Raw genomic sequence first — 17,106 nt, 5'->3', positions numbered from 1 at the left:
CCTTCCTTCTCCACCCGACGGAGGTCTCGTTCACCGACCCCGCACGGGGCCTCGGAAACATCCCGACCATCCTTCTCACGCTTTGTCCAGGACATGGGCCACGCTTTGAATTTAGACCTCCAGTCCGACTCCAGATACTCTAAAGAGTACCTAGCGGAACTGGATATGCCATCACTGCCCAGAGAGTCCCTTCGCTTACCGCCTAACCCGATACTCCAACAGGCTCTCTTCAGGAACCTGGAGACACCCTATATGGTCACAGCCGTGCCCTCCAAAATGGAGGCCAAGTACCGTACAGTACCCTTTCCGGGATTTGAACAACCACAGCTCTCCCACCAGTCGCTGTTAGTAGAATCCTCCTTAAAAAAGGCTTACCCCTCCCAGGTCTCAGCGGCGGGCACCCCAGGCCGAGAAGGCCGAACCCTAGACAAGTTCGGCAGGAGACTATATCAAAACGCGATGATGGCCTCTAGGGTACAAAGCTACACTTTCACCTTCACATCCTACTTCAAACACCTCATTGGACTACTGAGAGCCTTTGAGACTGACCTACCGGCCTCCCGCCAAGGAGCGTTTAGCCTGCTGTTGGAATCCCTCTCCAACCTACGCCTCCATTTATTCCACGCGGCCTACGATGGTTTCGAACTCTCCTCCAGAGAGGCAGCCTTTGCTATCGCCATGCGCCGACTAGCTTGGCTACGCCTGGTCGACATGGACCCCAACTTACAGGACCGTAACCTCCCCTGCGTGGGAAAAGAACTGTTCGATGACACTATCGAGGCGGCTACAAAACGCCTCTCCGAACACGAACGCTCGTTTGCCTCCCTCGTCCGACAAAAACCCAAACCGCCCGCATCCAGGCCGTATAGGGCCCCTCCGCGCTGCTACCCACAAAAATCCACTCCTACCTTCTCGCGGCCTCCACCCAGGCGTCCGCAAGCCCACCACCGGGCCATGCCCAAGTCCCAACCGCCTGCGACTACCAAACCATCTCCGTCCTTTTCACGGGATATGCGGAAGGGGGCAGGCCCCTTCCGCCATAGTCCCAGGCCTCCTTCCCATCGGGGGTCGCCTCAAAGCCTTTTACCCTCGCTGGGAACAAGTCACGTCGGACGCATGGGTCCTTGGCGTGATCTCATCAGGATACTCTCTCAACTTTCGGATGCTTTACCTACCGACCCTCTACCCCCTGATCGACAAGGGCGACTGGCTCTGCTCCCTCGATCTGAAGGAGGCGTACACACATGTCCCAGTGCACCCCGCTCACCGCAAGTTCTTGCATTTTCAGGTAGGGGACTGGCACCTACAATACCGTGTCCTCCCCTTCGGCCTAGCATCGTCACCTCAGGTCTTCACCAAGTGCCTCGTGGTGGTCACAGCAACCTTACGCTCCCAGGGCCTCCAGGTATTCCCCTACCTGGACGACTGGCTGACTGGCCTCGTCCAGGGAAGCGGTTATCTCAGCGACCCAACAGACTATTACCTACCTACAAAGTCTGGGGTTCGAGATAAACTTTCCAAAATCCCAACTACGCCCCTCCCAGTCCCTACAGTTCATCGGGGCCACGCTGGACACGGTTCGCCTCCGTTCCTTCCTCCCCCCTCCGCGTCTAGAGGCGTTAGTAAGTCTGAGCCAAAGGATCTCACTGATGACCTCGGTATCAGCTCGGCAGATGATGACTCTTCTGGGCCACATGGCCTCCACCATCCACGTCACACCCTTCGCCCGCCTCCATCTGAGAATTCCTCAATGGACCCTGGCCTCTCAATGGCGTCAAGACCGGGACCCGATCGACCGCCCCGTGACAGTGACGCCTTCTTTGCAACGATCGCTCCGCTGGTGGGCCGACTCTTCAAATCTTTCCAAAGGTTTGCTCTTCCTCACCCCACCCCACAGCAAGATACTCACCACGGACTCGTCGGAGTACGCTTGGGGAGCCCATCTGGACGGCCTACGCACTCAAGGGATGTGGTCAGCAGAAGACCGTCGCTGCCACATCAACGTGCTAGAGCTTCGGGCCATCTATCTCGCAGCTGTAGCTTTTCAACATCTGCTCCACGACCGAGTGGTTCTCATCCGAACCGACAACCAGGTAGCAATGTACTACGTAAACAAACAAGGGGGAACAGGGTCTTGGTCCCTTTGCCGGGAAGCCCTGCGCCTCTGGAAATGGGCAATCTCCAACAACACCTTCCTTGGAGCGGTGTACATACAAGGAGAACAAAACTGTCTGGCGGACAGACTCAGCCGCCTCCTCCAGCCACACGAGTGGTCACTGCACTCTCAGATCCTACGACAGGTGTTCGAAAAGTGGGGGACGCCTCAAATAGATCTATTCGCATCCCCCCACAACCACAAGCTGCCTCTCTTCTGCTCCCGGATGTACTCCCCGGACCGGCTCGAGGCCGACGCCTTCCTCCTCGACTGGGAGGGAAGATTCCTGTACGCGTTCCCGCCGTTTCCTCTGATACTGCGGACGCTTATCCACCTGAAAACAGTACAAGCCACCCTGATCCTGATTGCTCCTCGCTGGCCACGCCAGCCTTGGTTTTCCCTTCTACTTCAACTCAGTGTCAGAGATCCACTGCCTCTGCCTCTGTTTCCCTCTCTACTATCACAGGGTCAGGGTTCGCTGTTACATCCCAATCTTCAATCTCTTCATCTGAATGCTTGGTTCCTCTCCCCCTGACTGCTCTCCCCGTGTCTCAATCAGTCAAGGAGATAATGGAGGCCTCTAGAAAGGCCTCGACGAGAACCTGCTACTCTCAAAAGTGGACCAGATTCTCAACCTGGTGCTCCTCCCACAGCCAGGACCCGGTGTCGATCCCCGTCCCTCTGGTCCTTGACTATTTGCTTCAATTATCTCATTCCGGCCTAAAGACCAACTCCATTCGAGTACACCTCAGTGCGATTGCGGCCTTTCATCAGCCCCTGGAAGAGAAAGCCCTCTCGCTCCATCCCTTAGTCTCTCGCTTCATGAAGGGTCTTCTGAATGTCCACCCTCCTCTCAAACCTCCCCCGGTGGTTTGGGACCTTAACGTGGTTCTGGCTCAACTAATGAAACCTCCATTTGAGCCCCTAGACAAATGCCATCCAAAATTCCTCACTTGGAAGGTGATTTTCCTGCTCGCGCTCACTTCCGCCCGGCGGGTTAGTGAGTTACAAGCTCTGGTAGCGGACCCACCCTTCACGGTATTCCATAACGACAAGGTGGTACTCCGCACCCATCCAAAGTTCTTGCCTAAAGTAGTGTCTGATTTTCATCTCAATCAGTCCATTGTCTTGCCTGTGTTTTTTCCCAAGCCCCACTCTCACCCCGGAGAGGTGGCGCTCCATACTCTTGACTGTAAGAGAGCGTTGGCCTTTTACCTCCAACGCACTCAGTCACACTGGAACGTCCCACAATTGTTTTTGTCCTTCGACTCAAACCGGTTAGGTCACCCAGTCTCCAAGCGCACCTTGTCCAACTGGTTTGCCGATTGCATCTCCTTCTGCTACGCTCAGGCTGGTCTCACGCTGCATGGTCGAGTAACGGGACACAAGGTCTGAGCGATGCAGCCTCCGTAGCGTTCCTCAGGTCCACACCTATTGAGGAAATCTGCAAGGCTGCCACGTGGTCTTCGGTTCATACCTTCACCTCCCACTACTGTCTGGACTCACTGTCCAGGAGCGATGGCCGGTTCGGCCAATCGGTTTTGCGAAATCTATTCGCTTAAATTGCCAACTTCCCTCCATCCCTTTTCAGTTAGCTTGGAGGTCACCCACATGTGAGACTATCATGTCTGCTTGTCCTGGGATAAAGCACAGTTACTTACCGTAACAGGTGTTATCCAGGGACAGCAGGCATATATTCTCACAACCCGCCCACCTCCCCGAGGTTGGCTGCTTTGCTAGTTAAGTGAACTGGAGACCACGAGGGGATGCACCCCCTAGTGGAGCAGGAAGGCACGCATGCGTGGAGCAGCAGAGCAAACTTAAATCTTCAATCAAGTTTGCTTGAAAATGCTTCCGCATCGGGGCTCCGTAGATGACGTCACCCACATGTGAGAATATATGCCTGCTGTCCCTGGATAACACCTGTTACGGTAAGTAACTGTGCTTTTTTTATATGTTATTAATTTGGTTAATCAGAGAAAGAATGGAGTCCAGAATAAACCCAAGGATTCTAGATGAGAATTCAATCTTCAGAGTATCACCAGAGTTTAATCGTACAGAAGGGGGCAGATTATGTATAGTGGGGCCAAACCATAAAAGTTTAGTTTTAGTGACATTTAATTTCATATGTGCAAAGGAGGCCCAACCTTGAAGTCTTAAAATACAAGAATTGATGTCTACTGTTAAATTGATTCAACCAAGATGAAAATATCAGCATACGTAAAACTTGATTCTGAAGTGGATACATTCAAATATTTCAATGTCATCATATATACATTGAATAATATGGGAGACAATGGAGATCCCTGGGGTACTCCGCAAACAGGAGACCAAGATAAAGAAAATTTATCTTTAGCATGTACTTAAGATCGTAATTTCAAGAAACCGCTGAACCAATTCAGAACTTTGATTCAGGCCAATATTAATCAAAAGTTGTAAAAGAATATCGTGATCCACAATATCAGAAGCTGCCGAAAGATAAAGTTGCAACAAAATAGCACAACGGCCATGAACCAAAAAATGTTGAACTTTTGCCATCAGTGCTCCATTTAATTCACTAGCACAATTCCCAAGCAAAGAACCACTGTAGATTGTTCAAAGTAAGTGACTGAAGAGAATTAGAATGGTAAACCTGTTCCTGGGAGTGCCTTATTTGTTGTGAATAAATTGAGTGGGATTTTTTTTTTTTAAATGTGCTGCTTCAAACAGGGAAGCATTATTCATAGATGGGTCAGTCCTTACTCTGAGTCATGTGGAGAGATAATCAGGTACCCAGAAATGCAGTCAGAACAAGAAAATCAGCAGGAAGACAAGAAATATTGCCCATTGTAGTGGAAGCGAGAGGCTTGATAAGTTGCGTATTCATGTTACATCTTATAAATTTCAGAAGGAAACTCTCTTTGGCACAATGCAAGTATTATGTGTGACCAGGTGCGGCCAAGCTGGGCTCAGCAGGTGCACCTAAACCTCAAGCCGAGCAATTATGTGAGGTTCTAATGGTAGCTCGGTATTGGAATAAAGGAAAAGCAACCAGTTCAGAGTCAGAGGTGCAATTTCTCAAGAATACTTTATTGAACAAAAAAATCAAAACCTTCAATAGGCTTCTTCAGGTTTGTATCACCTGGTATCCTGGCAGCATTTAGAACACAAACAAGTCAGTTCCCAGCTTACAGTCTCCAAAAGAGAAAACAAAAAAAAAAAAACAACCCTGGTTCTTAATGTAAAACTTTCTTCAAACACAAAAACTTTCCAGCCTTTTCTTAAGGTAATACACATTCCACATTTTCTCCCAGCTGCCATAGCAGGAAAAGATCAGTTTGTTTCCATACTTTCAGTAATGGGCTGCTCTGTTTCCTCTATCTCCATATCATGTGCAAAGTCTTCATCAGCCAACTCAATGTCCTGCCCAAACACAGTTTCACCACTCTGTAATTTCTGTATCACCCACCTCTGCCTGGTCTAATAGCCAGGAGGTAGACTGTGTCTTCTTAATTCCTTGGGCTGGCAATCTGTGACTGGTTTGCTGGGTTGGGAGCCGGCGTGTACTCAGGCTGGTGATTCCACTGCTTCTAGAGCTGGCTCGCCTGCTTTGAGAAAGTTACTCCCTTTTCTCTCACTGCAGGAAGCTGATTAATCCTCCCTGCAGGTGTATTGGAGTAGCCTGCTCTCACAGAGATCCTCACCTGGCCTAAACCAATTTGGGACTGATTGGAAGTGGCTTGTATTCCAGCCCTGCTCTTTCCTGCCCCTGGCTCTAGGCCTGCTGGGAAATGTAGTCTTTCCACTTGTTTCTTTATACCTGGCTTAGGTAAAGCTAAACCAGATATGCCCACTTTAGGAGGTTTCAGTGTTGGAAGGCTTGGCTTATAAGTGTTTCTCAAGGCTGCTTTGGGACACTCCCTAGCCAGTTTAGGAATACTTGCAAGGGTTTTAATCCTATTTCCCTTCTCTGGCAAGGCTTCCTCACTAGGAATAGGGGCGACCCTGTGACATATGGTGAGCATTGGCAGCAACTGGGAGAGCTCAAGATTACATTCCTCCTATCCCTTGGTTGTGGTATGGCCAAAACTAACCCATCTGGAGACATTTCCCACCAAGAGCTATTCTACAAGACACCTAGTTAAGCACCGGGACATTCTGCATCACATCCAAATCATTATATTATACACCAGTTCAGCTTTTTCTGGAAGATTATCTAGTCCACACATAAGAATACTATAACAATTAATATCAGAAAATCACTGGGTTCATGACCCTGATAAAATTGTGGAGCATGAAAAAGTTATGTTCAGCTGTAACATTCCCATTTCCACTACTAACATACTTGAAATAAGAAAACTGGATGTGATAAAGGAAAAAAGCATAAGTGACTATTGCGTTCTACAGATGGAGAATAGAAGACTCAGTACTAATAACCCCACCCCCTTTTACAAAACTGCAGCATGTTTTTTAGCACCACCCACAGCGGTAATAGCTTCGACGCTCATATGAGCATTGGAGCTGTTACCACCATGCTACGGTTTTATAAAAGGTGGGGGATAAATGAGCTGAGAGATCAGAGCAAGAAAATGGCAGACTGATACTTAAGTAGAGCCCACTGGATTGAGCACCCCGAGCCTGATTAAAAATAATTTCCAGCTCCATCTTGATGTCGTGCCCTGTAGGTATTAGATCTTAATGAGCTCTGGGAGGCAGCTATCATTGGCACAATGCAAGCGTTGAAAACTCAGAGATTGTGTGCCTACTTCCTAGGATCCAATGCAGAAACATTTAGAGGGGCATAATCAAAACTTACGTCCAAGTCTGATTCGGACGTATGGCGCTAGACACCCAAAGTCAGCAGTGGGAAAATGCCCATTTTTGAAAAATGTGTCTAGAATTTTTTTTTTTTTTTTAAATCATCTATCTGGACGTCTAGGCTATTCGTCCAGACCACCAGAATGTCCATCTTTATATCACATTTTCGACTAAAACTTTGGCCAAGTCCGAAACACCCAGAACAAGACCATTTGGATGTGGGAGGGGCCAATCTTGTAATGGACTGGCCACCCAGACATGGCAACAGAGAAACTGGGGCACCTTACAGGGCACTACTATGAACTTCACAAAAAGAGTGCCAAATAAACCTCACCATTATAATTTATGGTGATACCCTCAAAACACCCTTAAAACCCACTTGTCTACAACTCCAATAGCCCTTATGGCTACAGGTGGCACCTATAGCAGTAGAGTAAGGAGTCTGTCATAGGGGAAAACACCCTCCCCCTAGGGATTCAAGACAAAGTTAGACAAGTGCCTGCTGAACCGGAACGTACACAGGTAGGGCTAGTCTCAGGGCACTAGTCTTTGACCAGAGGGCCGCTATGTGAGCGGACTGCTGGGCACGATGGACCACTGGTCTGACCCAGCAGCGGCAATTCTTGTTTGGGGGGGCGGGCTTGTTCCACCATAAATGTAGTGGTTACAGTGGTTTATGGGCTTTTGGTTCACTAGCCAACCCCCAGGCTATTTAAGAGACCTATGTGCAGCTCTACTAGGCTTTCCTATACCAGATGCTGATGTTCTAGAGACAGGCATGTATGTTTTTATTCTGATCTTGGTGGTATGTGAGGGGGTCTGAACACTGGGGGAGTGTGTGTGGGTCTTTACTTTGTCTCTGCTCACTTTGGATACCTTTTTGGCACTTTTACCTTGTTTTATATAGTCTAATTCACAACGTTTAAGTTTCCTCCAGGAATTCTAGTAAAACATTCGATTATCCCTGCAGGATGACTTAGTCTAGGTCGGCCCCATCCCACCCACATACCGCCCTAACCACTCCTCCATATACACCCCTTTTAGTGCTAAGGCCTAAAAAGTCCCATGATACGTCCAGAAAATCAGTTTATCGGCACTTGGACGACCTGTCTTTTAGGTCATCCAAGTGCTGACTTGGGCGGGTTTTTAGATGTGTTTAAGTTTTCATTACGAGCCCCTTAGTGTACAGTATCTTAATGCAAGAGTAATGCTAAGTTTTGGTCTCCATTGCAGTAGCTAAGTATAATAGTCCACAAAACTATGCACTAGCATGGGAAAGTGGACTGGATGCATAAGCACATGGGTCAGCACTAGCAGCAGTTATATCTTGTGTACAAAACGTTAGTATGAACAGCTGCATCTGCCCTGCGCGGATGCAAGTGTTGGAATGTTACTCTGCGACTACAAGATTTGCAGTACCAATATTTCTGTCCAGAAGAGCAGTGTAGAACATGCAACTTAGAGAATAACACAGGGACAAATTTGTCCCCATCCCCGTAGGAACATTTTCCTATCCTTGCTCCATTCCTGCAAGCTCTGTCCTCATCTGCACAAGCCGGGATGGGGGAAATTGAGTTCCTGTGGGGACGAGGACAAATTTGTCCCCATGTCATTTAATGCAACTCCAGGTGCCACAACCTTTTGGTGCATAAATACATTTGTTCTTTATTCCAGCACATCTCTTTCTCAGTTCTATTTATTTATTGTACACTTTATGGAACCCAGAAAAAAAGTTGTGGGCCTTATTATGTTCATAGTAAAAATTAAAAAAAAAAATCCTTACTAAGCCTGACCACAGAATTAAGTAATTTTTGACTGTTTTTAAACTCTGCTGTTGCGCTCAGTCATTTGGTCTGTAAGGATAATGGTTTTGGTATACACTTCCCCCTCCATATTCGCAGGGGTTAGGGGCAGAGCCGGGCCGCAAACATTAAAAAAACCGTGAATAATATTCAGGCCGGTTCTGCCCCTAACCCCTGCTTCCCCTGACTATTTTAAGCCCTGAAAGCCCCCCCCCCCTTAAACCTTACCTGGTGGTCAAGCAGGTTTTCAGGCAGGAGCAATCTTCCCACGCTCCTGCCCCGTGCAGATCGCTTACAGGAAATGGTTGCCTTGAGCTCCTGTAGTGTCTCGAGCCATTTCCTGTGAGCGATCTGCACGGGGCAGGAGCGTGGGAAGATTGCTCCTGCCTGAAAACCCGCTAGACCACCAGGTAAGGCTTAAGGGGGGCTTTCAGGGCTTAAAATAGCCCCAAAAAAGAAAAAGTATTTTTAGGTTTAAAACTGCGAATAAGCGAATCCGTAGATATGGAATTCGCGAATATGGAGGGGGAAGTGTACTGCCTTTCTGTGGTACAACCAAAGTGATGGCACTTTCTCTATCCTTGGTAGGCTCACAATCTAAGTTTTGTACCTGGGGTAACAGAGGGTTAAGTGACTTGCTGGGGGTCACAAGGAGCTATTGTAGGAATTGAACCAAGTTCCCCGGGATGCTGTACTACATTTAGCTATTTTTCCAGTTCTCTACATCTGTGCTAAATAGCTAATGGATTTATTTAAATATTGTTCTCTGTGTCTATGTGACAATTTGCATACAGTTACCATGTGCGCAAATGTTATTGCATAGGGCACCCTATGCTAAAGCCTTGTACACTTTATTATTTTGGCCCCCTAATCTGGTTTATTTAGAACTAGCTCATTTGGAAACTACCCTGGGAAAATACATGTGCTATAGTGTTGCACGTTAGAAACTCAGCAGAGGCCAAAAATGTTTTCCTAGTCATAAATAGACCTTCACAGCGCATCTAGTGATGTATAGGGAGAGATGTGTGAATATTGATAGGGGTTAAAGGGGATTTTTTTTTTTGAGGGGTGAGGAATTTTCTGTTTTAGTTCATTTGATATTCAGCCTTTCTTAATAAAACAAGGTTTACAATATTACAACAATCCATGGAAGCAATGCCATCATAGTAGAGGAAAGAGAGGTGTTTTCTCCCTGATACATCAGCCTGATTTCTTTTAATGTCCCTTTTGCCCTTTAAATAACCATGATATTTTGTTTGAAATTTCCTTATTTGTATTTTAGAAATTTAAATAAAAAAACCTCAGTTCCGCTTCATTAAAATCAATATAAAATATGGGATGGCTGCAGCAGCTGTGGAACGGGCTCTTGTGAGCTCAAGCACAGCCACTGCAATACAGAGCTGCCCTTGTTATCTGCGGTGTCAGGTCAAAAGCGCGCCGGGACAAAAGCGCAAGCAGACAATTGAGCGCAGCCTGGAGGCGCGCGCCGAAGAAAATTACTGTTTTTAGGGCTCCGACTGTTTTAGGGGAACCCCCCCACTTTACTTAATACAAATTGTGCCGCATTGTGGGGGGTTGTAACCCCCCACATTTTACTGAACACTTTACTTTTTCCCTGTTTTTAGGGAAAAAGTTAAGTTTACAGTAAAATGTGGGGGGTTACAACCCCCCTAACGCCGGCGCGATTTGTATTAAGTAAACCGGGGGTGCTCCCCAACAAAACCCCCCGTCGGAGCCCCTAAAAACAGTACTTTTCTTCGGCGCACGCCTTTGTCTTCCACGTTGTTGTACTTCCACGTTGTACTTTGACTAATGTAATTCTATTCTGTTTACTGTGGCGTCAGGGCCTCCAAATTGAAGCATCTTCGGACAGCGCAGAAAACCACTAGCGGCTGCCTGTATAATCCCATCTACATTGGATCATTTTACACCATTGCTATGTCATAGTCACTGGCTACCTGTATCACACCAGGTTCAGTTCAAGGTCCTCCTACTTGTGCGTGATGCATTCGACACTGGATTCCCACTTAACCTATCCTCATTGCTGGTACCTTGTACACCCTCTCATGTGTTTCAGACTTAAGAATCAGGGGCAGGAATGAGATCTCTTTGCATATGTAGCTTGTATGCAAATAGATTTCATGCCTATTCATTGTGGAAATCTTGAAAACCCAACTTGAATTATGGCCCTTGAGCCGTCTACCCTGTATTAATCAGATTAGATTTTACCTGTTGTTATACCTTCTTTAGTTCGGTGTCTCCCATCTCCGTAGACCACAACTTGGCTCTCTTCCAAGCGAGTCCTCCTATGACTCATTTCTTCAGCTCAGCTTTTTGTGGTATGGTGGAACTGGAACTGTTTGGGTAATGGCAGGCAGGTGTAATACATCATCATCTCTTCTGTTCTGTGCTACAGGATGTTCTGTCCTTTCGATAAATGTATAGCCTTGTTAAACCACTTTCATGTCTCAAGGGAGTGAATGAGGTAGTGGTTTTATTTACTTCAGCTTGGATGTGATATTTTGTAACTTTAATTATGTGTGTTTTATTGTAGCCCACTTAGTTAATAGGCGAGATAGAAATAAAAGAATAAACACACAGTGAAAGGTGGGTTAATAACATAACCTTCCACGCCAGGAAATATGTCCCTTAGGCTCAAAAACAGAACTAAATATTTCCAGACACTAATATGATGAAAATTCCCCCTCCAAAATGGCAACCAACCCCCCTATGGGCAGTTTCTCTATGCATTAGTAACATAGCAATCTTTTATCAACTTTCTTTATTATTATTATTTCCTTGTGTAGGGTTTCATTTCCTTACAATCATAACAGGAACTGTAACAAAACACCAGAAACAAAATAAAAAAAGGTCTTTTAAACAACTTCTCAAAGTGAAACCTTAATAAAACAATTCTCTGACTAGCAGTAGCCAAGACAATAGAATGTCCCTCTTTGCAAAAAAATGAAGGGGATGCTGTACCCCCCCCCCCCTCTTCACTTTGCCCATTCCAGCCTCTTTCCATTGGCAGTGTTCTTTATGCAGGACCACTGGTTTGTGTGTCATTTAGTGCCTGGTGCATACCAACAGAACATGTCATCCTTATCTGTCTTGTTCCAAGCTATTATGGAGCTGCTAAAGCCAGATCCCAAGGGTTATTTATGTATTTTGTGCCTCAGGTTCTGCGACACTACATAACCTTTCTGAAGGGCTGGGCTGGATCCTCTCTTAGCCTCCACAAAGGCCTTGGCTACATTCACCCTGTCATGAAACAGAAGTACAGCTGATCCTCGTCTTGCAGCTGCTGCCAGCTCAGAGGCACATACTTATAATTCAACCAGTGCCATCTCTTTATAAAGTACAGTATTCAGAACAGATATATAAATATGTTTTTCTTCTCTACATTTTGATTCTTTTCCCGTACCTTTGCCTGTCTGCTTCTCCGTTTTGGAGTCAGTCAAGCAGCAGGATTGTAGTAGCCTGGTAAAGGGGTATTTGTACCCGACAAACACTCCGATATGAATCCATATATATTCAATTTCCAGGACAAACTGCTGTCACCTTAGAGACCTCTCCTCTTCCCAGTGGAAGGTCGGTTACAGTCAGCCAGCCACAGGGTGGTTTCTGGAACCATTCCAGGTCCTGCCATCTTGTAGAGAAAAGGCAGCACTCAGGAAGACCCTAGAAGCTTAAAACTGTGTGAAATTAATTGTTCTAAACTTCATTTAGGAACCTACCAACTGTGCATTTTCCCCATAAGCCTAAAGGGGACAAATGCACTGCATCAGGTCCTTAATCTCCTCAGTTTTGAATTAGTAAGATTTTTACATAGACAGGAGATAAAAGAATAGAGAACAATCCACAGACCATTCACATTCTTTTTGCAGAATCCATGGTAGCTTTTATGAGCAGCTGGTTTTCATTAGGAAACACCATTCGATGAACATGGGCTGAGAACCGATGATTTCAACTACAGTGCAATCTGGAAAAATTAGCTAACTACACCTTAAGAGCATTTCCTTTCACCACTGGGCAAAGCCTTGTCTTGGCTTCTAAAGCAGTCCTGTGGGAGTCCTGAAGATCAGCTAGGAGATGCTGAGGCCACAAAAGAATAACTACCGTCAAAAAGACAAGGTAGTGGATGATTCCAAGTAAGATCAACATCCACGAGTATTGGATTTATAAAAGAGAAGTAAATACAGTAATCCACGCACCAATGTGAATATGAAAAAGGACCTGCCCGTAACACAGGGCCGGGTATATCGTAAATCTCTCAAGCAGAAACCAGGGAGGCACCAGCGAGAGCATGGGTTAAGAAGGACTTATGGCATCAGTGAGGCAAGAGCTTAGCTCTGCAGCTATACCCTGCTTCGACGAATGTCCCTTTTATAAAAGCTCACACTACATAGCCTCTCCAACAAGTGCGTCTACTCCTTAATTCTGGGCACATGTCAGATTTCCATTCGAAAGTGTTCCAGCTCCCTTTTCTACCTGCCAATTTAGGGTAAAGAAATTTGTATCAGGGGAAAAAGCACAGGCTGCTGGTGACATTTCTCATCAACACATTCTCCCCTCCACCATTCAACACAGCAAACAGAGCAATACTCATCACATAGAATCAGCTGCCTTTCAGTCCTGTAAAGAAAAAAGTGCTGGGACAGCAACACTGTCCAAAGTCCTTGGCTGGAAAATGGCTGTTGTCTACCAGCTACTACTCTACTCATAGTCCTTCACAAGAAAGCTAGTAACAAAAACACCAAGGGGAAAAAGAAGCATGATAAGAAGATTAACAGGCAAACTTGTCTCTCAATACTATGAGAATAGCATGGGCTGTGCAGAGCATCTACCTCTCCGCCCCCCCCCCCCAAACCCCATTCACACATCCTCTCTATGCTGGAATGCCTGCAGAGTTCTTTAAACTTGGTCTCCCAAGGCCCAGCAGGTAACACAGTCCAGCTGAGTTTTTTCCATTTGCCATTTCATACAGGTGCCTCTTGGGATGCAGGCCCTAGCACATGGGAACAGCAGAGACTTGGCAAAACGGTGAACGGTGAGAGACACATTGGCCCACATTCAGTCAGATCTGAATGAGCAATGAAAGTTGTCCATGTCCAAAGCGCTTTTGCTCTCTCCCAGTCTTGGTGTTTGTTTTGTAAAATATACATGAAAACAATGGCTGAACACCACAGTACAGAAGACGCAGCTAGTACAGAGAAGGGGCACAGGATCTGTTCCTTTTCTTAGTACAAAGATGCCCCATTTGCAGTCTGAACAATCTCTGAGCCTGCCTCCTCTCCCATGCCAATTTTTGGGGAGGAATTTTTTGTGTGGGTGTAGTTCTTATAAAAAGTTGAAGTTGGTGCCGGCTTCCTGGATCCAACTGCTGGGTTACACATCAGTGGTAAAGTAAAGTGTGTTACGCTTCAGCTCTGAGAAGGAGATTGGGGGGTGCTGCAGGTAGTACAGCAGAACCTGCACCTGTAAAAGCAATTAACAAGTGAGCACATTTTCTTATAAAGATTTGGAAATCAACAACCACCAACACAGGGTTAATAGAAATTACCAAGAGTTCCACAGCTGAGCCAATCATGGCTTTATCCCCTTCCACAGAAGAAGCAAAGTAAAACTACGAATAATTTCTCTCTTCATAATAACATAGTCAATGCCTGCCCTGGGATCGGTAATGGAATGTTGCTACAATTTGGGTTTTTGTCAGGTACTTGTGACCTGGATTGGCCACTGTGGAAGCAGGATACTGGGCTAGATGGGCTATTGGTTTCACCCACTATGGCTATTTTTATGTTCTTAATAGAGCCATTTACTAGACCAGAGGAGCCATGCAAAAGCCAAGCACAATAAGTCCTCCCTAAAGAGTCATGGCCATACCATCCTACCTACAGCAGAGGGCGATGTGTCACTACATAGCCAAGACAAGGCAAGCTAAGTAAAGCTGTCTCTCTGATTATTAAAGTCCTTGTGCAAAAGAGATTTGATTAATGAACCCCATAGCTTACTTGTCATTGTAGTAAAGAATCTATTATATATGCAAATAAGTAAAATAAAATCATAAGCCATTCTCATTAATCATTTTATCAGTTAACAACACAATCATGAGACAAGTTTTCAGCAAATAAAAAAGAAAAAATCATACAATATGATAATGAGTCAAGGATAACGTGACCATTAATTTTTTTCCTCAAAATGGGACAGGACTCCCGGATCCTCCCTGGATCCCGGACCCCATTAAATATAGTGCAAAATATAAACAGCAGATATAAATTCTTAAAACTGACACATTTTGATCACTAAATTCAAAATAAAATCATTTTTCCTACCTTTGTTGTCTGGTGATTTCATGAGTCTCTGGTTGCACGTCCTTCTGACTGTGCATCCTTTCTTTCATTTGTTTCTTTCTTTCTCTCTCCCTGCCCCCTTTCTTTCTGTCTCTCCCTGTCCTCTTTCTTTCTTTCTCTCTCCCTGCCCCTCCAAGCCACCCTGCTTCCCCGAAGCAGCCTGCTTCCCCTGCCCCCCGACACATTCTGCTTCCCGATGCACCCTGCTTCCCCTGCCTCCCGACGCTGCAACACCAAGGTGTGTGCAGTAACTGCTCAAGTTATGGGCCTATAAAGCCTCCCCCCCTCCCCCTCAAGAAAATAAAAATCATTGCAGTGTGATAAATACATTAAATGTCGGCTATATCAGATATGTATATTATATGAGGAAAGATTTATACAAAAACTAGGACTGGCGATTCTTGATTGAGGTTATGTATCAGTCTGAAGTGAGCATCTCTATTAATGGACCAGTACAAAGCAAGCAGAGACTCTGATCTTTTACTTGCTCACCTTTTGTCGTGGAAGCAGTGCATAGCAGAGATACTAGCCCAAATCTTACCTGTGCCATGACATCATGTGACCAGATATCAGAGGCCAGATTGGTGTGTGCTTTGCTCTCCACTTCTGAAGGTCTCAATAGTGTTGGGCCAAAAACTGTGGCAAGATTGTGTAGGGACATTTTGTTAATGGGCTCCTTCTCGGCAACCCTGGAAAGGAAGAAACCAAGCTGGTGGTTTAAGATTTCAGAATGGATCACACTAGAACAGAACTCAGAAAGGGCACAAAGACAGTCTGTCCCGGAAGGGCAGAAATCCTGTGCTTCCCCCCAAAACAGTCCTGTCTAAAGAGTTTTTCTAAAGACTAGAAAGCCCAGCTTTCTGCAACCTGTGCAATATTCATTTTAACAAAAAAACCTTTAGATTTTCTAGTGTAATTCAAATTTCCACTGGAAGAATAAAAACAAAGGTTTGAGATAGAAGGAAACCATAGACTGGAGACTGTATCTGAGACCTCATATCCACACAAATCTATTACTACTTTGAGATTATTATTGAATTACTACTACATCCAAATCTCCTCGTATTAAACTGGCCCCAATCTGTTCAGTGTATTAGCTTCTCTCCTTTGGATTGGGGGGTCTTCAACACTGCAAGGCACGCTTCAGGTACAATGGTAGACAAACTAAAAAGCAGGGTAGCCTCTGGAGTTTGTTAACCACGGAAAACTCTTGTGGTTTCTCTTCAGTAGCTGCTCTTTCCTGGAGCCCCTCCAGCTGTTCCAGAGCAGATTGATCATTCAGAAACAGCAGCTCAGCACGGCCAAGGTAGAAGGCCCCCCTCTACTTCCCACTCTCTATGTTTGGAATATTTCAACAGAAAAAATGTTTAACTACTGTAGTTCTACACAGGATGGAAAAAGCGGATTTCCCTGTAATGTCTCCACGCTTTTGTTCAACTTTTATCCCCCCATTTATTTTCTCATCTGGCTGCAGCCAAACCACAAGGAAATATTCCTAAGAGTACAAGCCATTTCCATCACTGACAGCAATTCCATGTACTCAGGGCAGCTTATCCATTTACAAAGAATGTTCTGCCACCACAGTCTGATGCAAAACAAAGAAACACTGCACACACTTTTTAAAATATGTTGTAGATCCCATTAAAAGTAGGCCTTTATTCCCCGTCACACAGGCGGGCATAACTAGAGGATTTGGGCCCTGTGCAGACTATCACACAGAGGACACTGCATCGTAGTACGACCAAAACATGACACTGCTAATGCAATGTTGCTCCATAGTGGGTAAAATTCACTGCAATAACAGTGGAGCCCCGCCTGGGCTGAGTCACTTTGCAATTGCACAGGAGGGCTTCTGTTTCCCCTTTACCTTTTCAAGTGCTCCAGCATGAAGAGGAATGTGATGAGATTAGGGTCAGGAAGTGAGCGGAGGAGATGCATCATACAATTTTCCTTGGCAGCTGGATCAGACAGAGCTGGAAACAAGAAACAAAGAGATGCT

General features: G+C 45.8%; 1 protein-coding gene across 5 annotated transcripts in view; it reads right to left on the bottom strand.

The window, feature by feature from the left end:
* Positions 1-11,519: 11,519 nt before the first annotated feature.
* ABR (ABR activator of RhoGEF and GTPase) overlaps positions 11,520-17,106 on the bottom strand; it is a 298,588-nt gene continuing 293,001 nt past the window's right edge. For all 5 annotated transcript variants that reach the window (XM_033921707.1, XM_033921708.1, XM_033921710.1 and 2 more), the window contains 3 exons: positions 16,975-17,080; positions 15,649-15,796; positions 11,520-14,232 (listed from right to left, as the gene is read on the bottom strand). In XM_033921707.1, coding sequence (XP_033777598.1) covers positions 14,143-14,232; positions 15,649-15,796; positions 16,975-17,080 — 344 coding nt within the window. In that variant the 3' untranslated portion in view covers positions 11,520-14,142. The remainder of the gene's footprint in view (positions 14,233-15,648; positions 15,797-16,974; positions 17,081-17,106) is intronic.

Source organism: Geotrypetes seraphini, chromosome 15, assembly GCF_902459505.1.
Source record: "Geotrypetes seraphini chromosome 15, aGeoSer1.1, whole genome shotgun sequence".
Taxonomy (NCBI): domain Eukaryota; kingdom Metazoa; phylum Chordata; class Amphibia; order Gymnophiona; family Dermophiidae; genus Geotrypetes; species Geotrypetes seraphini.
Note: the sequence above shows the minus strand (reverse complement) of the source record. Positions and strands in the feature narration are given on the sequence as shown.